Raw genomic sequence first — 23,634 nt, 5'->3', positions numbered from 1 at the left:
TTTTAATTTTTCTTTTGTTCATAAATCCCTAACATTTTAATCACGATAATCCATTAACCCCATTTCAGCACTCGGCTTAACCATGGCAGTGCACCCTAAGCCCTATAAAAGACGGAGCTTGTCTCTTTCATCTTTGCATTTCCACCATCTAATATCACGTATTTTTTAAAAAGAAAACATAAACTACTTCTCTAAAACAAAATTACAAATGAAAATTAGAGAGTAAAATTCCTTGTCCCATGTGCTTGAAGTTGATGCTGTACAGCGTGCTCAGCCCACTTGAGGGAAACTGTTTTCTCCAGAGTGTGGGTCACTTGGGTCTACATGGTGTCTACATGGTCAGCAGTTGCATGGTCGATGGAGATACACAGATGAAAAACATAATTTCTGGCTCAGAGACTGGACAGTCGAGGGAATTCTGAGGAGATCTAGATCAAATAAGACAATTTATATGATACAGTAAATGATATTATGGTCATGTTGTGGAAACACAAAGGGTAAACAGCTTGGATCCCCTGAAATTCTGAGATTTTCTTGAGAAAATGGCATCTGCTGAACCAAGAAGGCCTGTCACTATCCAGTGAAGTCAGTGGCACCGAAGAGCCTAGCAATGCCACCTCAACCTGGCCAGTTCTGGTAGAGACACCCCAAATGAAGTGAAATTTAATGCATCGTGTTCCTTTGGCTGGGCGTATCCCGAGGAAAAATAAATAGGCATTTCCCATCCATAAGACAAATACTGTCGGCAAAGAAAGAAAAAGAAAAGAAAGAAAATCCAGCATTATTTTAATTTTTTAAAAAGAAACAATGTACGTTCGGTAAAGTATTCATGTTTTATTCCACTGAGAGTTAAATCAGTTTTATCACTGATAACTGAAGAAATTTTATTACTCTTAATACTGACTTTGATTTAAAATTTATTAGTAAGAAAACCATAGAAGGCCGGGCACAGTGGCTCACCCCTGTAATACTAGCACTTTGGGAGGCTGAGGCAGGTGGATCACGAGGTCAAGAGATTGAGACCATCCTGGCCAACATGGTGAAACCCCGTCTCTACTGAAAACACAAAAATTAGCCAGGCGTGGTGGCACGCATCTGTAGTCCCAGCTACTCAGGAGGCTGAGGCAGGAGAATTGCTTGAATCCGGGAGGCGGAGGTTGCAGTGAGCCGACATCTCGCCACTGCACTCCGACCTGCCAACAGAGTGAGACTCCGTCTCAAAAAAAAAAGAAAAAAAGAAAAAAGCCATAGAAATATAACTAAATTTAATTCATAACAACAGTGTCACAAAATAATTTTAATAAATTATACTTTTCTGGCCGGGCGCGGTGGCTCAAGCCTGTAATCCCAGCACTTTGGGAGGCCGAGACAGGCGGATCACGAGGTCAGGAGATCGAGTCGATCCTGGCTAACACGGTGAAACACCGTCTCTACTAAAAAATACAAAAAATTAGCCGGGCGCGGTGGTGGGCGCCTGTAGTCCCAGCTACTCGGGAGGCTGAGGCAGGAGAATGGCGTAAACCCGGGAGGCGGAGCTTGCAGTGAGCTGAGATCCGGCCACTGCACTCCAGCCTGGGCTACAGAGCAAGACTCCGTCTCAAAAAAATAAATAAATAAATAAATTTTTTAAAAAAAATACTTTTCTTTCTTGTAAGTTTCTGATTCCATTTCTATTCTCTCACAAAGGAATATAATCTTTCTGTTTAGTAGAAACTTATCTATTTCTTTTCATTTTGACTTAGCCTTATGAAGTCTGTTCATTCCACTTTTCAGACTGAAATGATTTCAGGTTTTTTTGTTGTACAATTATATTAAATTATTTAAGCTAGTTTTTATTTGTAATTTGTGAACAGGTCTATTAGATTTTTGCCATTGTAAGACTGCTTGTCATTATAAATGCAGAATAATATTATTACTTCCTGCCTTTCTTCTGTAGAGCTCAGAGTGCTTCACATGCATTATTTTATTAAGTCTCATAACATCCCTGTGAAGCAGGGGCATTTTGCAAGTGATTATGGATTGCTTTGCTGAATCAGCATAGCCTTACGGCATTATGATAAGCTTGGAAAAGATTGAGGTCGTGTACTAACTTGCTCTCAGGAAACCCTATATGCAGCCAAATATTTTCCTTGGCAATACACAACTGACAAACTGCCACCATTCCAATCTCTGGGAAGCCCACTGTCCATTGATATAGTTTAAAAACAACACACAATGCGTTTTTGAAAAAGCAAATCTTAAGCCAATATTCAGTTTATTTGAGAAGCAGGTAAATTATATATGAAATGAGTACACCATCATCCTCTTGTCCAGGCTATCAGTCTACAAAAAACAGGCTACCTTCTGTTCTTGTTATGGCTCTGAAAACTGGACCTGCCCAGCTGTCATATCAGTCATCTTCAGCCTCACCTGTAAACCATCACCTGGCAGTCAGGATTTCCGGAAACAGGTTTCTTGGATTCAACCCATGCATCTGCATTGAAGCTAAGCTTGTTGTTTCAAACTGCCACTGGGGGGAAAATGCCATTGTGTAGAACTTTTCTGAAGTCTTTATGATAGTATATTACTAAATTAGTTAGCATCTAGAAGCTTATGTAGGATAATTAAATTGAAAGAAGAAGAAATTTTATGAGGATTTTATTTTATTTCATTATTTGAATGGTTGTAGAATGGTGGAGAAACATCTCTTGTGGTTAATATGTGTAAAACAAAACTAATTTTAAGGTAGTTTAAACCAGTTAATTTGATAGGGAGTAACTTAATTACTATGTCTTTTTCATATTTATAATTAGATACTGAATTATGATATGTTCTATGGCCTATATGGATGATCATAATTAATTTTCTGAGAGTTTTTCCTTTTTGACTTATCCATCCATAGCCAGGGTGCTCACAGTCTGTATATCTGTCCATTGTGGCTCAAACTTTTCCATAACATCTATTAGAAAATTGTTAGACTTTAAATAGACATTTGTTCTGATTTCTTGCAAGTGTATTTGATTGCTTAAACAGTCCTTGTATTTGAGAGCACATAACTGATATAAAATCTCAGGGAATTACTAAATTACTGGGGGTATTACCATTTTTTCCCCTCAGTTTACAGAATTTGCTGCAGAATTACATAAAATAAGAAAAGGAGAGGATTTGGTTGTAGAAAGGTTCATCTGGATACCAAATTTAGGAAATACTGTAAATGTTGACCTTTGTTAATGTCACTTTGACCTCAGCATGCAAATTGTAACCACCTCTCCTTCACACCTGTGCTGGGCTTTGCAGCGTGGAAGTGCCAGCCTTTTCTAAGGCCCTCACTGCCTCTCCTGCTGCCTGGTTGAGGCATGTCAATTTCTGAGTGACACCAGTCCTTGTGTTCTTTTTAATTGCCTACTGCTTTAAATAGTTGTGGAAGGTTGGTTGATGATTCACTGCCATTCCTGCTTAAATTGGAGAGAGTTTATGCTGTAAGGTATTTAAAGGGTCATTTTAAAGATGTATTTAAAGCTCTTCCTGTTGTCAATATGAAATGCAGTAATTATTGAATGGATATTTGACAGGACCTTTTTTTCTAGAATGTCCTTTGAATTTAGGTGTTAATAAAGATGTTAATAAAGAAAATTCACATTTTTACAAATTAGGAAGATCTACTTTGGAATTATTTTCCAAATGCTTCCTAGTCTGTCTTTTTGTCTAGTGTTTTACCTGATTTCTTACTCTCAATACAGTGAGCATGTTCCACAATAAGACATGCTGTAAATTTGTCTGTAAATACAAATCAGGTTTGTTTGTTACGTACACAAACCTCGCTTTTAAAAATTTTGTAGTAGCATATTTTTGATCTTCAAAAGAAATCGGGTCCTTTATTTTACCAGACTTTACTTCGCATTTGGTATAGACAGTTTGATGCCATTCCCAGGTAACAGCTCTCTTCTGGAAGAGGGCCCTGATGATCTTGGTGCAGAAGATGAATACTGCATAACAGCCTTGTCTCTCACAGCACCTTGCCCTGTGCGGTCAGCCCTGATCTGAGGGGCTTTGGTAGTGCCAAGTTTATAAGGACTGGGACCATTCTGAGATTAGCTGGTCAGGGGAGGAGGATGGGGAGGGAGAACATACATTTTGTATGTAAAAATGTAAATTCAAAATTAAAGCTATTTCAAGCATTTGAATAGAATCTGTTTCTATATGATATGGATATTATTCCTTATGTAGTTTTCCCCACAGAAGTTCTGTTATGAAGAACATAGACCTTCTAACAGAAAGTCCCCGGATTGTGAACTTAGACCCAGGATTGTAAACTTTTTACACCATCCTTTCTTGACATCCTGGAGGATAAATCTGGGCTCCTTTCCCCAAGATGGGTTTCTCTGGAGGGGGGGAGGGGGGAGAGAGAGAGAGAGAGTGTGAGAGTGTGTGTGTGTGTGTGTGTGTGTTTAGGTTTATGATTTGTATGTGTTTTCATTGTTAGGTGGCTGCATTCCTATACATAGTTTCTAACAGGTTAAAAAAATCCTGTGAACCAGGCAGAAAATAAACATACATGTAGAAAAGGACAAATGACACAACAAATAATGGCAGTTGGAGAATCACAAGAAATGGTAAACTGTGCCTGTAGTAATTGTTCAAATGGCCAAAAAAGTACTTGAAACTAGACAGACCTATTCTCATATACCCTCTTATTTTCCTCTGTAAGTGTTCACTTAGGAATTACCTAGTTTTTGTCTTAGCAATCAGCTTTCCAGAGTTGATTTGACTGAAGCAAATTCTTGGCTACTAGAGATCTTTGCCTGTGGGAGATTTGGGTGGTGTCAGATTGTAAGCTTTTCTGGAGCCTGCCTCTGGAGTTGTTCCACCTCCACTCCACCCCACCACGTGCCCCATGACCCTGTCCACAGAGAACTTGCACCCTGGCCACAAGCAACCTGCACTCACCTTACAGTTACTTCCTTTGTTCACATTGTCTTTCTTATTTTGCTCCCTGGAGTCTGCTGTCCCCTCGGCCCCATTCTCCCTGTGCCTTCATTGCTTGGCCAGAGCCATGGTGCTGCATATATTTATGCAGAGTTCTCCCATTGTTATCACTGCTTTGCTTTCTCTGCTGCAATATGATTTAGCATAATATTTTAGGCTCTAAATTGGATGATTCTGTGTTCTATTATCAGCTTTTTGCATTAGGTACTTTAAATTGGGAACACCTGCTTTTTGAAAAGCACACTAGTGAGGTTCTCCCATGATTGCTCAAGCAAATGCTAGAATGAGAAAACTGGGAGTAGATGGTAGTAAGCAAAATGAAACCGGGAATTTCAACCTCTCTATGATATTGTTAGAATCACAGTGGTGGAAAGGAGAAGAGTCTACATATGATGAGTTGTAGCAGTCTCTTTAGAATGACATCAGGTCCTGTGTCTGTAAAGAGAAACTGGAAGGAAAAGATAACCAGATGGGAGAAAAACACAAGGAGAGAAATGCAAGCAGGTCTGAGAAGTGGAACAGAAAATGAATCAGGGAGCAAGATGTCAGTGAAAAGGAAGTGAGGAGCAGGGAGGATTCCTAGGCATGGGAGATTTGGCCCCAGAAGACATATGAAGGTCAGGTACTAGGATGGTTTTCAGTCCTTTCAATGCCTTGAGAAACACCCCTCCAGATAGCCACCATTAAGGTGAAACAGAGGCCTGGGAGTGAAGCCTTGCAAGCTTCATGGAAATGAGGGTTGGTGGCAGAGCCAGAAAGAAGAGATAGCAGGAAGTAACCAGCCCCCCTTCCTTTCCTTCATCCTTACCTCTGTCTTTCCCTACATGTTTATTAGCCATCTTTAGGGCATTCAGGTTTATTTTAGTCAATGGATATTCAAAGTTGAATAAGACAGGAAGAACCTTGGCAGCCTCTCCAGGGATTTTAGCCCTTCGGCCAATCCCACTTTATAAAGCGCTGCTTTATAGGTGGCTTTCCTCTATCAGCTGTTAACCTTATCCTTAGAATCCAAGGCTTCTCTCAGCACTCTGCCTGAGAGATACAAGAAACCTGACGGAGTGCTCTTTTATCCTGGCTCCCCAGGCAAATGTGACAATTTGTACAACCTCTACTTGGGTAAGTTTATTTTCTTAAGAGCTGTGAGTGGCTGGGAAAATCCCAAGGACTGAAAAAAATGTCTGTTACCCAAATCACTTCTTTTGTGAAGTAGGTTGTAACTTCCTAGATGAGAATCTGGACTAGTAAAGTAGGCTGGTTGGGGTTTTTAAACTTCATATCTTGGTGTAGAGAAGGCCTTGGCAACTTGTCTTCCAAATCCTCCTCTCATTGGCCTGACCACCTGAGGTGTTATTCTTAATGCCCTTAACAAATACGGTCTGACCTTTTTTCTCATCCCATCTCTACCTAATACTTTGACTCCAAAAATAAAAAATCAGAGTCTTAAAATGAACCTCCACTATGCTAGGTATATGGTAAAGCTCTTCAAAACAGATACCTCGAAAGAGACATTTGTGAGATTTCAGCCGTGGCTAAATGGAATTTAATTTTAGCTCCAGCTGTGAAACTGTATTTACAGCTGTGAATACTGTGTTCAGTATTAACACAACATCATTGAGCACCCACTATGTGCCAAGCAGCAAATAAAAAGTCATTTCTTACAGCCAAGGAGTTAGCAATGCAGTGAAAAGGGACAGACATGAAAACAGATCATTTCAAAAGGGTGAGGGTTCAGACCGTAAAGATGGGGATGGGCATAGGGCATCATAGAAGCACAGCAGCAGGGGCCTAACTTCGTCAACATGAGTTTTCTGGAGCCATGGTGGCATCTTCCAAGAGAAGGGGTGGAAGGGCATCTGTGCCAATGGAACAATCTGAGAGAATGCTCAAAATCTTGAAAGAATATGATGCATGTGGGGAGATAGATACTAAATATTGCTATGGTGTATTAGCTAGGAATAATGGGAGATGAGGTTTACTGCGCTGATAAACAGAATTGTGATTTAGGAGATTTAAAAAGTTGTACAACTAAGACCAAAGTCTTAGAATTTTAGAGACAACTTTTTAATATGATTTTCATATTTTAACCTATTTATCAGAAACTTTATTAAGTACTCCTACAGTGTAACTTTGTTGGCCTTGCTTTTGAGTTGACATTCATATCTGGAAGAAATAAAACATTTTTATAATTTGGTCTTTAGACAGGCTTACTCATAATCTTCTGAATAAGTGATGACTTCGAGCCTCACCTCACTTCTCATTTCTTTCACACCCATTGATGTTTTTTCCTTCTTTCATCTAATCTCAATTTCACCTTTCAGCTTTCTAAGCAAATTATGATTCCTTTATTTCCTTGTTCAGGTAACTCCCAAAACTTTAGTGAGTGGAGCCCAATAAATTAGAATTTACTCTGAAATAGCAGTTTTTATATTTTATTTTGCCCTCACCTCTCAGTACTCCATTGCTGTGGAAGATACAAGTAGAGATGCACCATTATCCTATCAGGGAATGAATGAATGCTGCCATAATAAATGTAATATGTATAATATTTAATACTTGTTGGCTTTTAGTTCACTAACTTGAAGCACTTCCTGAAGCCATGTTTCCATGGGTTGTTTCAGTGTCTACATTCTTTACTGTGTGCTTAAGTATTTTTTTCCTTCTGCAGTTGATCTTTAAATTTAAGCTCCTATAGGACATGAACTGTGACGTGCAGGAATTTGGATTATATAAAAGGAAGATTTTGGACAAATTGTTACTTGTGAACATAGGTTGTGAAAGATTTTCCACTGCCCATTTTACCTATCAGTAAATTCAATACTCATAGGTACTATATGAAGTGGGCTATTAAATAGTAATATATATATGAGCAATAGCAGAGGGAATGATGGTGAATTCCTATGAACAAAAGCATTTTCTAGCCAGTTATACTCAAAGTCTATTCTGTCTGCTGTAGTACATTAATTTTAAAAGTACGCCTATGTATTTCAAACTTGGGACATGATTTTTGGTTCTACTTAAGTAGTCATGCCTTATACCATTGATGAAAATGAAACCAAGTATGTTGCTTTCTCTAAAGCAGAGAGTAAGAGGGGTTTGCTGGGTGAAGATGGCCTTCAGATTGGTTAATTTTGCTATTTCTTCATGCTGAAGGGAAATCATGATGTTAAGAAGAAGCTCCATGTCAGAAAAAGAGGGAGGCAACTTGAGGCTTAGGTTCCTCCCACTACTAAAGAAAGTGCAGCTGTGCGCTTTTAATATGCACGGCAGGAGACTTCAGCAGCTTGATGATATATAGTGCATTAATGTTGAAAAGATAAACACATTTGGAGAGCACAGGAAGGGCCTTGTGTTTTTATGTTAGCAGAATGCTTCCTAATGAATAAGAATGTGCTGCTGGCTTCACAAAGCCATATGGCAGCTTTTCTAATTTTAGTTGGGTGCAGATGCATAATTCTCTCGTTTTACCTTCTAGAACCTTTGAGATGCTACATAACTTTTCCTGTAATATTTCATCTATAGTGCTTGGTCAGAAACTACCCATCATTGTTTCAGTGACTTCTTTGCTCTGCGTAGGTCTCACTGCTGCTGGCTTTGACGATCACTTCACCTGAAACATCCAGTTTCTTAATGCAGGAAAAGATAGAAATCATGGATGTTTTCCCATTAGAATCTTCAAACCAAATTTGTTGTGGAGGTAATTAGACTTGTGTTTGACGTCAGTCTACTGAAAAATTCGTAGATTTCTAGGTGAGTGATTTTACTCACTTTGAAGCAGAGGAATTAATTATAAAACCTACACAAAGTATCAGATTCCATTTTAGTCAAAGATTCTAATTCTGTCTAATTTAAATAATACAGCTTCTGTAAAAACAACTGTCCTCAGGCTTGACCAAACAGAAAGATAACCTAAATTCTTAATTGTCTTTACACTTCAGGGTTCCCTAAACATGGGCAGTCTTAAAATGTCTCTGTATCTGTGTACATACCCTGTGGATTATCTCTCAGTAGATTCATTATTACAGAGTGAGTGACATTTGTTTGGATTCTGACTTTTTAAAGATAGACTAATTTCTACACGTTTTCTACAGCCTCTTCAGATGATCCCCAAAAAAGGAAAAAGCAAGAGTATCAACTTCTACCATAACGACAGTGTCACCCTGTCCCTATAATGGGAGACATTTAGCAGCATTTAGGTTTCTAAGTAATCAGTGATGGTTGCCACTGCGGCTGCTGGAGTTAAAACAATTATGTGGCTGTCCCTTGAGCATGACTGCCACCCCGGTGAAGGGTTAGAACTCTGTTCTGGTAATGCTTTGTGGAAAGACTCTCTGAATTCGTAATCTCAGTTCAGTTGCCTAATAAAAAATTGATTAAGAGTACCTAATACTATGAGATTAAATAAGCAACCAATATTAATAAATGATACTTCAGAAGATTATGTAAAGGCCTTTTTTTAAACATCACTTGATAATTTAAAAATATTTAAATGTACTTTTTAAAAACTAAATTAAGTTTTTGCTAGGATCAGTTTCTAATTTATTGTTGTTCTCACCAGAAGACTGGAATTTTACTTTCAAGTTATGCCTGGAGCTGAGCACGGTGGCATTTGCCAATAATCTCAGCTACTTGAGGCTGAGTCAGGAGGATTGCTTAAGCCCAAGAGTTCAAGGCTGTAGTGTGCTATGATCACACCTGTGAATAGCCACTGCACTCCAGCCTGGTAACATAGTGGGACGCTGGCTCTAAAAATAAACAAATAAATAACAAATTTATGCCTATACATGCCAATGAGCAATTTAACACAGCTGCTTCAAAAAATAAATATTTTTTTCCTTGTATTTTCAAATCACTTATATTTCTAGGATGAAATTCTTTCCCTGTTCACCTTTTCTTTTGTTCTAAGAGAAAGCATGAATAATAATCACTTATAAAAAAACATATGGAATATAATATTAATGATTTTTCCCCAGTTTGTGGTATGACTCATCTTAACATGGTCCCTGAAGAGATGGGGTTTTGTTCTTTGCTTTGAAAGTGGAAATCTAATTAATTGGTATTGGATTTCTGGAGCGCGGGCAAATGGAGAAGGGGATCGTGAGGGATTGCTCTTCAAGCAGCCACCCAGGAGGAAAAGGCGAGTCAGAAAAAGATTAGAGAGGCATCCTTGGATGATCTCTCCAATCAGAGTTTTGCATTTGTAAAACTGGGCGCTATTAAAAAGATCATAGCTACTTCCTGCTGATCAGGTCTAAAAAGATCAGAGCCATTTCATGATTTTTTTTTTTTTAAGTCTTTTGGGAGTGAGGAAGACAAGGACAGAATTATTATTTTCATTGTTACTTTATTAGGTCGTGTTCTTTATCTAAAAAGGATAACTTTGGAGACTGGGCATGGTAGTTCATGCCTGTAATCCCAGCACTTTGGGAGACCAAGGCGAGAGGATTGCTTGAGCCCAGGAGTTCAAGACCAGCCTGGGCAACAGAGTGAAACCCTGTCTCTACAAAAAAGAAAAAAAAAATTTAATACAATAAAAAGAATAACTTTAATGGTAAAAGCGTAGCAGGAAGAAATAATGAAGTCAGGGCTTAGAAGAAATCTTCTAGTAGTCTCTGAAAATTTGATTTTATCATCTCTTTCTCTGATTTAAAAAGAGTTCCATCTGTAATAATGAGATTTCATAAGGTTTTGATCATATGAAACTCTGAGATGAGCTTTCTACTGTTTAGTTTACTGAAGGATATTTTTGTAACAATATATTTTTATGGTTAATGGATGCAAAATATAGAAAAGTAAATATAGTTTGTGACCGCTGAGAAAACTGCCTTATTTAAAAATATTAAATAGTGTGTTTTAGTATAGTAATGCTGTACTTACAGGAGTATAAATATCGAAGGATTTAAGCTTATTTATATCTGGTACGTAAAAATAGCATACTCGTTACTGAAATGCTCTGTCAAGATACCAGTATATGTCCGGTTAACATAATAGTATCTCTCTAAAGAGTCCTTTTCTTTTTCCTCCTCCCTTCCTCCCTTCTTTTTCCTCCTCCTGTATAATTTCAAGGCTCAACTGAACATTCAACAGAGGTAGTAATTACTTCATGAAAAGTACCCAAATAACATAAATTTAGGACCAGTTTAATTTAGATTCCAATTACATTGGTAAAGCCATATTTCTGAGTGTTTTCTATCACTTCATATTATTGATTTTTTCTTTTTAATATTGAGAAATGGTCAAAGCACAAATTCAATACAGAATTAAAGAACAGATGACAAATTAGCTAGAAAATAGATGTTTCATTCTTGCAAGGATAAGAGTAAGAAGCTCTGAATTCTTTACCCTTTTTTCTTTTATTTCCTTACTTTATGAGGAATAAAAATTTCCCATTCTCTTAATATACGTAAATAGCATTTGTGTAAATATTGCAACACTTTTTAAAACATTTCTTGCAAGTAAGCTATAGACTCATTTGGAATTTTCTTTCAAATCACAATTTCCGCTAATATACATTTAGGCTGATCTTGTGAACACCTTTGTTGTTTTATTTTCTGTCTGAGATTGCTAGAGTTCCAGCTTAGATCAACGTTTCACCAGTGTTCCTTACCATGGGCTTTCAAGCCAGGCTGAAATTTTGTAGTGGCCCGATGCCAGCCACACATCCGTCCCCACCTGTTTTCTTGCTGTCCACTTGCATATCCTGCAGAATCCAATTCGGTTACAACATATGTGAAATACTTTCAGCTATATCCAGCCATTTCCATCCCTTTTTTGAACGGAGGGCTTGCCGTTTAGCCCTATGTTGTCTTCATTTGGTTGGGTTGTAATAGTTTTGCCCTCCTAGATAGAGGGTGAGCCCTCAGCGGACGAGGATTTTTCACTTTGCTTCCCCTGCATAGACAGTGCGGGCCACAGACCAGACACACAGACATAGGCTACTCTGCCCATCCCAGTGTCACTATTCTATTCCCTCATGTGGGCTCACATAGGCCACTCATTCTCCATTACCGCTGTTAGTTGCTGCTTTCTTCCTCTTAAATATTTATCAGTTGAATATTTTAAAGAATAAAACAGCATGTTTCGCATTTATAAATAATGTTTCAGGGTAATAATTATTTTTATCCAGGCTTTCCTCCAGTTGTTCCTCAAACACATGTTTTGTGAGATCTAAATCATCTCCCAATTTAAATCATAGGCCCTTGCCCCAAATTATATCTGATCTATAAATTCCTAAAAATAAAATTCTGTACAGATTTGATCCTGATTCTACATAACCTTTGACAAAAGTCTAAAATTCTTTGCCTGAGCATGTTGCTAGAATTTAGAATACCCAGGCACGAAGACTTACCAGTGTTGAGGAACCTGCCTGATTGAGTTATCTAAGTGTAAGGTTTTTGTATCACACAGAATGTTGATGGCTGAATTTAGATCCTCAGAAAGATAATCATACCCTGATACCATAAACATCTCACAAGGCATACTTATTGTCTTTAAAAGGCCTAGAATTTGGTTACTATCACAAACATCATTATTTTGTATTTATTTTGCCCAAAAATGCAGCATTAGTATCGATACCATAGAAAACAATAATTCATTACTATTGTGCTATCAGAATCTCATATGCCAAATAGCCTGATGTTTTCTAGTGATCAGCGATAGGCGCAAGGTTGCCTTTGTGATTGGCAGCTGTTGTTTCCTCTCCCTCTCTCCCCCAACATTAACCTAAACTAAATTCATTCTTAAAAATAATAAAACAGTGGAATAATAGGACTTGGGATCCTGAGAGAATATGAGATGCCTTGAAACTTCTTGACTATAGCAAGATAAGGTTGTTATTTAAGACCAATTTTTAGGAAACCCTTTCCCATATTACTTGACCCTGTCCGCCCATTCTATCCTCCTCCTCTACCCTGGAAGCCCAGTGAGGCAAAAGGGGAAAATTACTTTCTTTTTCCACACACCTCGATCCCACTTGCTCCCATGCTTCTGGGAGGAAGTGCTGGTGGTGGGTCTAGCCTCTCAGTCAGCCCCCACAGATGCAGTGAAAACCTGGTCCAAAATCGGGATGGTGCTATTGAGGATCCAGACACAGTTCAAAAAGCTTACCTTCAAGTGGGGTAGCCTACTCTTTTGTGCACTGTGTGTTTCACACTGTAGGAGGCAGGAGAATGGGGATATCCTCCTAGGAAGATGTATCAGAATCTCAGCGAAGCAGACCTTTCAAGCTGGCTGTGTGTTCCCACTGCATATTCTGATAGACCCCCCTCCAGGGCGGTTGTCTTCTCATGTTTACCATTGCATTTTGAGAATCACTGCTGCTACTGAAAGATGGGAGAATGTGACCCCTGATGGGATAATGTGACCCCTGTGAATAGTTAGGTGAAGGAAAGGCTGCGGATCACTCAGTCTGTGGTATGTCAGCACATTGCTCCTGTACGTGGACTGCCGCAACACTGAAGACAAGAAATAAATGCAGTAGGACCACACAAATTATGACATATTTTATATGGGCCTTGAGATTTAGTATTCATGAAACATAGGGATCCTTAGGTCTGAGGCACATTGGGGCCTCTACAACAAGGACTGTTAAGAGAGTTACACATCCTGTCCACATCCAAGAAGACCCCACAGAGTGTGGTGTGGATGGTGGTGCTCAAGGAAAATCCAGCATAGCTCCCATAGCAAGATGGGCCTTGAAAATTAGATGAAGCAGCAGGTAGCAGTGCAAATCCTATTCCTGAAATGGTGGGTAGAAAAGTGAGATCTTGTAAAGAAATCAACATCCTTACAGAGCGAACCGCCAACAAAATTAAAAAGTATGCCCTAAAAAGTATGCCCCAGTGCACATTTATTTTACTGTGAGTCTATTTGGCAATGAAAAAGATTCCAGGAAAAGGGGATGGGGGCAGTCACATGCAATAACTGGCTGAACAAATCCTGTGGCTGGAGACCCTGAGGTATTTCCCGCCTCAGAAGGGACTGACTGAGGAATTGGGATGAGATGAAGCCTGCAGACAGAACAAATGTACAGCACCCCGCAGTGAGGAGCTTGGAAAGGCAGCAAAGCCAGAAACGAAGCAAGGACTGACAGATCCGCCAATATTGAGTTATGAAGGCTACCAGACAAGTCATATCTCTATTTATAGGCAGTCACAATTTTTTCGATCTAAGGAGGTGAATCAGGAATATATTAGAGAGTTGATAAAGCAGATACAGTCTGCTTATGATAAGCTCTGCAAAGAAATTACTACGTATGGAACTCAAGGAAGAACTAATCAATATAGATATGCTAGTATTATGATACATTTGAAAACTTCTTTGTATTTTTAAAGAGTGTTTCAGCCGGGCGCGGTGGCTCAAGCCTGTAATCCCAGCACTTTGGGAGGCCAAGACGGGCGGATCACGAGGTCAGGAGATCCTGACCATCCTGGCTAACACGGAGAAACCCCGTCTCTACTAAAAAATACAAAAAACTAGCCGGGCGAGGTGGCGGGCGTCTGTAGTCCCAGCTACTCGGGAGGCTGAGGCAGGAGAATGGCGTAAACCCGGGAGGCGGAGCTTGCAGTGAGCTGAGATCTGGCCACAGCACTCCAGCCTGGGCGACAGAGCGAGACTCCGTCTGAAAAAAAAAAAAGAGTGTTTCACGTATCATCCCATTTACTTTAGCTTGGTCCCTGATATACAGAAGACAGGTAAGTTTAAGCAGCTTGCTTGGAGTCATACCTCTCAGTGGCTGAGTTTGAGCTTGAACTGCACAGGTCATCTTCCCCTTCCATTGATAACATGCTCTGTGGAAGCTTTGTCGTGGGAATGGCAAGATTGGGAGGACCCACATAATTCCTATTTGTTTTCTAGGTTCTCAGCCATAAATTAGGCTTTATAGATTTTCAACATATTGCATAAAATATTTTTGACAAAAAAATTATTAAGGTTCTGAAAGCAGGTTAATTCTGAGTGCTAAATTGATTTACAGTTTTCTATTTCTACATTTAATTACAATGATAACATGCAGTATAAACAAGGATATAATTTATTCAGGTACAAATAATTGTCACGTTTTGTATTGTTTTCTAGCAAGTTGTTGATATGTATATGTTATGCTTTAAACTTTTTTTGGTGTTCTTGAAATAACTACACATACGTTGATAAGTGTGCATCTTTTTCTTCTGTGAGCTTTTTCACAAAACGTTCTCATTCTATGATGGAATGTCTTCTGGGGCCTTCCTGTGTTCATGAGCCTGAAATTTGCCTTGCACGTTTCCATCCAGGAGCACACACTACGTGCCTCTTTGCTAGATCAAAGGGCAGCCATTGAAATTCCCCAAGTCCCTGGTAGAGTGCTTCTAACCTCTTAGATGGAGAAGCACTGGGACCAAATCTTCCTGGCCACTTTAAATGGGAATGTAAGCAGAAGTGGAACAGTAAAAGAGTCCAGGCAGACATTGCAGAGTGTCCCATGGGGACAGCCATAGCAGTTTATGACTCCTTGTTACTTCTTCAAATGTGTGCAAATCTATCTCTGATTATGCTACTGAATTCTGAACAACAGACCTTCCTTTATCCTAGTTTGGGGAATCTCCTGAGTAGAAGCTAATTGTGCCATAGAATATAGCAGTTTCATAATCTAGAAAAAAAATGCCTGTCGGGGACTGTCAGGAAACCTCAAAACTCATTTTCTGAGCAGCCTGAAAGGGGATCCGAGCCACAGGTTCTAGAGGTGAAAAGTTAATGTTCTGGCTTCTGCTTCTAGCGGTGTCTCCCATTTAGGGGCAACAGGGATGTACTCTAACTCTTTTGTAGCTGCATCTGATCCCACTAGAGATTTTTAAAAATCATCACAATAAAAACATTTCTGTGTCACTCTGTCCTTGATATAGCACTGCCATTTAATTCACACTTATGTTTATTGCAGAGAAAGCAGCAGCTGCCAACATAGATGAAGTGCAGAAGTCAGATGTATCCTCTACAGGGCAGGGTGTCATCGACAAGGATGCGCTGGGGCCTATGATGCTTGAGGTAGCACATCTTCATTTTAGTACTGTATTCTAAAATCTTGTTGATCTTCACATTATTACATTTAATTTCAGGTGAATATAATTTAAGGAGAATCCACACTAGTACTAGTACTAGTACTATGTACCTCTTGAGCTTGCTGATATGGCTCTGTGTCTCTACGTATATTTTGGCTCCTGCTGCCAGTAAATGTGTGTTTGAAATTAGCATAGAATTAGATAAACTAGATTACAGTAGACATTGACAAGTTGTAATTGCCAGTTGAGCATTTATTTGGGAAACTATTCACAAGTCCTACTAAATTCTGTGTTGTATTTTAGCTTGAAATGTTCTTAAAATTCTTAAATTTTGTGTATGCCATGTACAAATGCCTATACGTACAGGTTAAAATATGAGGACCAAGGAGGAGCTTTATGCTTCCTACTTATGCTGTTTCAAACTAGCTTATTTATCTCATAAGGAAGAAAAGTGAAATAATAGGCAAAAGGAACTTTGAAGAGAAGCATAAGGTTGGTCTTCACTACCTGTTCTTTATTAAGGAAGCTTTATGATCAGCTAATGTCTAGAATTTGTAAAGTACAGTTTTTCTATTTTATTAACTAGTACTAAAAGCCAAGTGCTTTGCTGTACCTTTTCCAAAATTAAAATTCAAGATGTAGGTTATGGTAAGATGAGAAAAAAAAATGTCAGTGAATTTATAACAAGAAACAGAGGAACCCTGAGACATAAATTATGTCAGTTCTCAGGATAATTTGCTCGGCTGATGATATGATGAGGTTGAAAAGACTGCATGGCCAGAAGCTTTGCAGCACTGCCAGTGTAGAATCAGCTAGCTTGCTGCAGCAGCCAACAATTCTGATTTTTAAAACAAAGATAACCAATAGTCCCCCTTATCTCTTTTTTTCAGTTGATGTTTAAAGGGATTTTTAAGAAAATCTAATTCTGTGAAAATCTACCATAAAATTGGGGGCAAGGCAGAAGGGGGCACACAATAAAGACTTCAAGATCGTCTGACCCAGACTTTGTATTTAGAAATGACAAACTTCATTTCCTGGGGCTGAACCTGCTGGCCAAAAGGCTTTAAATGTCCCAGTGTTGGCCCTTGCTTATCTCCTCTTGAATCACTGGCTTGAAAACATTCAGCCTCACCTTCCAGGAGAAAAGCAAAAACACACTTAACCCAATTTTCTATAGTCAACAAGGCAATGGAAGGCCAGAGAGTGCTACTTCTCTCTGGGTTCTTAGAAGCAGATTATGAAAACTGTAACTAGGTGGACCATTTAGAGTTCAAGAAAGTGGATAATTTCCTTTGGAAAAATGTTTGAATTATAAATTAAAAACTGATTTGAAAATTATGTTAACTAAATTATTACAGTTGGGAAATTTCCCTATACCTGTGTTTATTCATCGTATCTTGGGGTAGGGGGAATATTAGAGTGGAAACTCCTGGGAAGACTTTTGAGACTTCTAAATAGAAATGCTGGGAGTAACCGGAGCTGGGACTCAAGCCCTTTGAGTTCATCAATTGTAGAAATCAGACTGCTAGATTTCAGTAGACCTGATGTCATAAAATCAAACCAACATTTTTGTCGTTCAAAATAGTCTTCTGAGAATTTAGTACATTGATCAAGAACCTGTGTAGCAGGACTTGAGTGTTAAATGTGTTAGAGAGGTTATTCTTAAATCTGGTGACTTACGGTTTGAATTTAAATTTTTATCCCTGTTTATGTGCAATCACTTGAACAGAGAGAACATGTTCTCATGGAGCTGTTCCTAGGCATAGATGCACACTCATGCTTACATCATAGCATAGTGGTTGCTAGGCAGCACAACCAAATGTCAGCTTTTTTCATCAGAGCATATCATAGTGAGCCTTAAAAAAAACACCGCTTTATGAGATGAAACAATTTCATCTTCCAGTTTTATTATGCCTCAAATCAGTCTTTTTACTGTGGTATAAGCAGTAGGAAGCAACATGTACTTTTAAAAATGAACCATAGGTAATATGATTATGAAAATCCCTATCAAAGGGTATATCCAAATCAGTGAGCTGAAAAGGGACACTGGGCATATAACTTATCACCTAACCTCCTGAGTGCACACACTTGCACACAGTTCTCAAGGTTAGTACCATGTATTATGAAAGGCTGTTTATTTACACATAGTCTTGCTTTGTCCTGCATGTGGTTCATACCATTGAGAAAACCTGATAGAATGTGTTAAGAAAAACTTAAAAACCAAATGGGTGAACCTTTCTTTAGTGCCTTATGGTCAGTTCTAATTTGAGAGAGCACTTAGTTTTGTGATTAAAATAGAATTAAAGATGAAATATATTCAAAGATAGCTCATAAAATAGGAGCCTGTTTAATAGTAACTTAAGGATAAAACAAACTAGGGAAAAAGTAAACACTTTAGGCCCCATCCACCAAATTCATTGTTGTATGTGTATATATACATAGGACATTCATCTTAAAAATAGTAATAAACATGCTGGGTATAGTGGCTCATGCCTATAATCCCAGCACTTTGGGATTACAGAGTGGTGGGAGGATCACTTGAGGCCGAGAGTTTGACACCAGCCTGGGCAACACAGTGAGTTCCTTTCTCTACAGAAAATTTAAAAAGCCTGGTGCACTGACTCATGCCTGTAATTTCACCCCTTTATGAGGCTGAGACAAGGAGATTCACTTGGACCCAGGAGTTCAAGACCAACTTGGGCAACATGGGGAGACTCCATCATTACAAAAATAAAAAAATTAGTCAAGTGTGATGGTACATGCCTGTGGTTCCAGCTACTTGGTAGGCTGAGGTGGGAGGATCCCTTGGGCCCAGGAGGTGAAGGCTGCAGTGAGCCGTGATCATGCCACTGCACCCCAGCCTAGGCAACAGAGTGAGACCCTGTCTCAAAAAATAAAAAATATCTGGGTGTGGTGGTGCATACCTGTGGTCCTAGCTACTCAGGAGGCTGAGGTGGGAGGATAGCTTGAGCCCAGGAGTTCAAGGCTGCAGTGAGCTGTGATCGTGCCACTGCACACCAGGCTGGGCGCAGAGCAAGACCTTATCTCCAAAAAAGAGAAAATTGTAATAAACATGTATGATAAAGAAACTGAGCAGCCTAAACTGACTAGACCCCATGGCCGTGGTCCCAGGTATGATGAATCAATGTAAAGCTTTCAGTCCTTATCACTCACCTGACCCATAAAAACAGAGCTTTGATAAGCAAGGATCAAAAAAAGAAAAATGCGGTAATGTAACCAGGAGAAACTCACTAAACCCCCTACATTTCCATCACCAAGGTGAACATGATGGGAAATGGATTAGGGGTGAATGAATATTAGAGTAGAGGACTGTACTGAATGGTCATCAAAGCATGAGCTTTGGAATCAGATCCTCCTGGATTCACATTCAAGCTCTGCTACCACTGACTAGTTCTGAGACGTTAACCTCTTTGAGCCTCAGTTTCCTCCTCTATAAATAGGCAAAGATAAAACATTCCTTCCAGGAGGTACGTGTAAGGCACAGTGAACATGTCCACATCCACTATTATTATCTCAACTTCCTGAAATGATCCTAGATTTTTTATCTCCTTCCCTCACCTCCATTGGGATGACAACAGAAAGTGAAGCTGTGAACTCATTACCGGAAGCTTGCTACTGTTATTTAGGTAATTTAGGAACCTGCTTCTTAATCTGGAGAACAAGTAACATAGAATAATTTGGCATAATTAGTGCCCTTCTAAGGGCAGGGCAATGCTGAGGTCCCCATGAAGGTGAGTTTGCCACATCAGAGACACTTCGGAGACCCTTTCCCATATATACCAAGTAATAAAGGATTGATGTTTCTTTAAAGGTCTGAAATTATCTGTGATGTTTTTCATATAATCCGTGACAGCTAGGTGGTAAAATTTGGGAAAGTTTTCCTGGTAATTATCCTTAAACTGGGGAAAAAAATGTTAATGACTCCTTTCTCTCATTGTATAACATGAAAAACTGTAGATAAAAATTACCATGCATTAGGTTGGTGACATAAAAGTTGTTCTTGGCCTGGTGGAGTATGTCAATCTCATTTTGAAAATACAGATGAATGCCTGTACACTTTTACTTCACAGTAATTATCTCCTGATAAATTAATGGAGTTAGTGTTGGTCATTTAGTTTGTGACAAGAAACCCTAATCTAGGCTCTCTCCTACTTAGTAAGATGGAATAATTTCTGTTTCACCAAGAGAAAATGTGTTAATTGTTCCTGAAAACTGGGAGAGAGCTGAGAAAGATCTCTTTTCTATCCATGTGTGAATTGTGTTTCCCTTAAAGGGATCATTCCCTTCTTAACAATTGCTGTGATGTTATGTTGCATCCTAACAGTTTGTACTTTGTCCCCTAGGCCCTTGATGGGTTCTTCTTTGTAGTGAACCTGGAAGGCAACGTTGTGTTTGTGTCAGAGAATGTGACACAGTATCTAAGGTATAACCAAGAAGAGCTGATGAACAAAAGTGTATATAGCATCTTGCATGTTGGGGACCACACGGAATTTGTCAAAAACCTGCTGCCAAAGTCTATAGGTAAATGACTGTCTGCTGGATCTCCCTCCCTACCTCCCCTCACCTCCACTTGCCCCCGCCTCATACACATGCACATTGTCTTGGTTGAAGTGGATCAAATAAAACTATATTATATCAGATGGGGATGAGAGTGACTGGGTAGTTTTTTACAGATGCTTGTGTGTTTAAGCTTAAAAGTCATGGAAAAGGGGGCATCTTCAGATACTGATCTCAAATGAGTGATCATTTTTGATCCTATATTTAAAGTACACGAAAATCATTGCTTCTTAGCCAGAAGGCCAAGAAGTGATGATGATGATGATTATTATTTTGCTTGGCAGTAATTATCTCATGATAAATGAACAGAAATTGATTCAGATTCATGAAAATGATTCAGATGGAAAGTACTTATATGGCAACTATTTTCATTAAGATTGTTGTGGTTTTTTAATTATTTTTTATTTTTGTGGGTACATAGTAGGTGTATGTATTTATGGGGTACATGAGGTGTTTTGATACAGACATGCAGTGTGAAATAATCACATCATGGAGATGGCGTATCCATCCCCTCGAGCGTCTATCCTTTGTGCTATAATGTAGAGATTGTTTTTTAAGGTGACACATTGCCTCACCCTGTTCCATTCTAGCCAACTTTGTTTTGTCCATTTTCTCCATGACCATCTGAAAAGTCAAAGGTCATGAGAAGTTTGAGATTCAGTGTATTTTGAGTCCTGCACATGAAGCGTATTATAGGTGTATACACATTCTAGAAATAAAATGTTAAGGAACAAGTGGCAGATGTGGAGAGGTTCAGATGCTACAGCCCAAGCCCTGAATGGGCTCTTCTGTCTCGCAGACTCTCCGGTGGGCCCTGTAGGTGTGATCACCAGATGCTGCTCCCTTAGCCCACTCTCCCTGTCTCGAATTTCCTGACTTCATCTTATTTTGGAGGTGTCGTCCGAGTATACGTGATGATTAAGGACACACTGTGCAGTGGGTGATTCACAGCGTGGGCCCACCTTAGCTGCCGCTCTAGAGTACTGCGGTTCCCACTCACTAAGTGATTCTTTTTTTAATATTCTCAAACTGATGATGCTAAGAACATCTTCACGGATTGAAAGAAATGAAGAATAAGGTCAAATCCTGAGTTGGCAAGTATTTCTGTTCTTAAGATTGTTTATACTAGCTGTTCTTCCTGTTATAAGAAGTAGGAAAAGGTCCTTTTCAAATTTCATTTGGGCTAGCTTTTCCTTTATGTGATAATTCTTTGTTCAAAGTGACTACAACAGTAATGCAAAATGTGTGAATACTTGTGTAGGATTCCTTTATTATATTCTCTAGTAAATTAAAATGGGATTTCTTATTTCAAGTAACTAATATTTTCAGATCTCTTCAGTAGTTTTATGACTTCCTTAAAAGACCTCTACTTATTAATTCACTATTATTAATTCACTTGTCTAAAGAGCTTTTTGCCTTACTTTATATTGTATCCTTTTAACTTTCAACTTATTAATCTGACTTAATAGGAACTCTTTTTCTCTTCAGTTGATTACTCTGTGTAGTCTTTATTTTGTAAATAAGCTTTTTTAAATGCTGATAATGGCTGGGCTCAGTGGCTCACCCCTGTAATCCCAGCACTTTGGGAGGCCGAGGCTGGTGGATCACTTGAGGTCAGGAGTTCAAGACCAGCCTGGCCAACATGCCAAAACCCTGCCTCCACTAAAAATGCAAAACATTAGCCGGGCGTTGTGGCTCGTGCCTGTAATCCCAGCTTCTCCAGAGGCTGAGGCACGAGAATCCCTTGAGCCCAGGAGGTGGAGATTGCAGTGAGCCAAGATCACACCACTGCACTCCAGCCTTGGTGACAGAGACTCTGTTTCAAAAAAATAATAATAATAAAATAAAATGCTGATGCTGAAATGAACTTTCCAAATGTCTGCAAAGATATACAAAGCTAGTTATGGGTTTTTCTGTAATTTTAAGATAATTTCTTACAGCTAACTTTTTCCTTTCTAGAGTTTGTTTCCTTTCTCATTCTACAGCCCAGTGGCCATGGGTTCTTTGGGTTCACTGGGCCATTCATGGGCCATTGGGTTCGCTATAACACCTACATGTCCTTCTCCATTTTCTCTAGCTGGTTACTGGAAAATACATTAGTTTTCTTATGACTCACCCTTTTTTTGATCCCCTGTTCTATTGTCCTTCTGTCCCCAGTATTTTTAGATAAAGCATAAGGAATAATATAGAAAAGAACACCAAAATAAGAATTAGGATTGGTTCTGATTCCAACTTTTCTAGTAGTTGAACATGTCTTTGGGCATCAGATTTTTTATGTGTCAAATGAAGAAGTTAACCTGGTAAAATCCATAAACACCCTTTAATTCTCAAAATCGGTCATTGTTTTATTTCTTTCATTGTTATCTCTAATGCATTTCAAAAATAATTGATGTCTTTCCTCTCTTTCATTGTCTCTTTCTTAAAGTAAATATATACTTTTTTTAGTTTTAATACTCAGATGTCTGAAGTAGTTAACTTGAAAAGAAATGACATTAGCACTGTATTTTCAAGGATTTTTCAGTCTTATTGAAGAAATATACGTGAAACAATTTAAAAAGACTACAACTGAACAACTCAGGAAAAACAAAGTTATAAACTATATACTAAAATTTCTGTAAAATTTGAGAAAAGAAAAATCTGCCCGAGGAGGCAGTATGGGGGAGTAGATAGTAAAGTATTGATTGTAGAGGACCTCAGCCTTAGAGCATGAGTACCTGTGGAGAGAGAAACTGAGGCAACCTGATGTGTTAGATAGAGTGACAGCAGGAGCAAGGACATCCATGCGGCCCTGGTATAGTGGAGCATGGGTAGGCTTGTGCAGGGGTGTGGAAGATCCCGTTAGATGGATGCAGTGGAGCTGGTTAGTGAGAGTCTGTGTTAATGGACTTCATCCTCCAGACTACATCAATTCTAAATCCTCTGAAAGAATTTAATGTGCACTACATTTGGTGCCACTCACAGAGTTTTGAGCAGGGGTAACTTATCTAAAATTGGAATGCAAGTAGATTGAACTAAATTTCCAAGAAATCAGTTAGGAAGATGCAAAAGTAGAAAACTATAGTAT

At 38.9% G+C, this 23,634-nt stretch overlaps 1 protein-coding gene across 50 annotated transcripts in view; it reads left to right on the top strand.

The window, feature by feature from the left end:
• NCOA2 (nuclear receptor coactivator 2) overlaps positions 1-23,634 on the top strand; it is a 295,480-nt gene that overhangs the window by 214,232 nt on the left and 57,614 nt on the right. For all 50 annotated transcript variants that reach the window (XM_045398369.2, XM_073998949.1, XM_073998954.1 and 47 more), the window contains 2 exons: positions 15,875-15,978; positions 20,357-20,534. In XM_045398369.2, coding sequence (XP_045254304.1) covers positions 15,875-15,978; positions 20,357-20,534 — 282 coding nt within the window. The remainder of the gene's footprint in view (positions 1-15,874; positions 15,979-20,356; positions 20,535-23,634) is intronic.

This window comes from Macaca fascicularis, chromosome 8 (genome assembly GCF_037993035.2).
Source record: "Macaca fascicularis isolate 582-1 chromosome 8, T2T-MFA8v1.1".
Taxonomy (NCBI): domain Eukaryota; kingdom Metazoa; phylum Chordata; class Mammalia; order Primates; family Cercopithecidae; genus Macaca; species Macaca fascicularis.
This window is presented reverse-complemented; position numbering and strand designations above follow the sequence as displayed.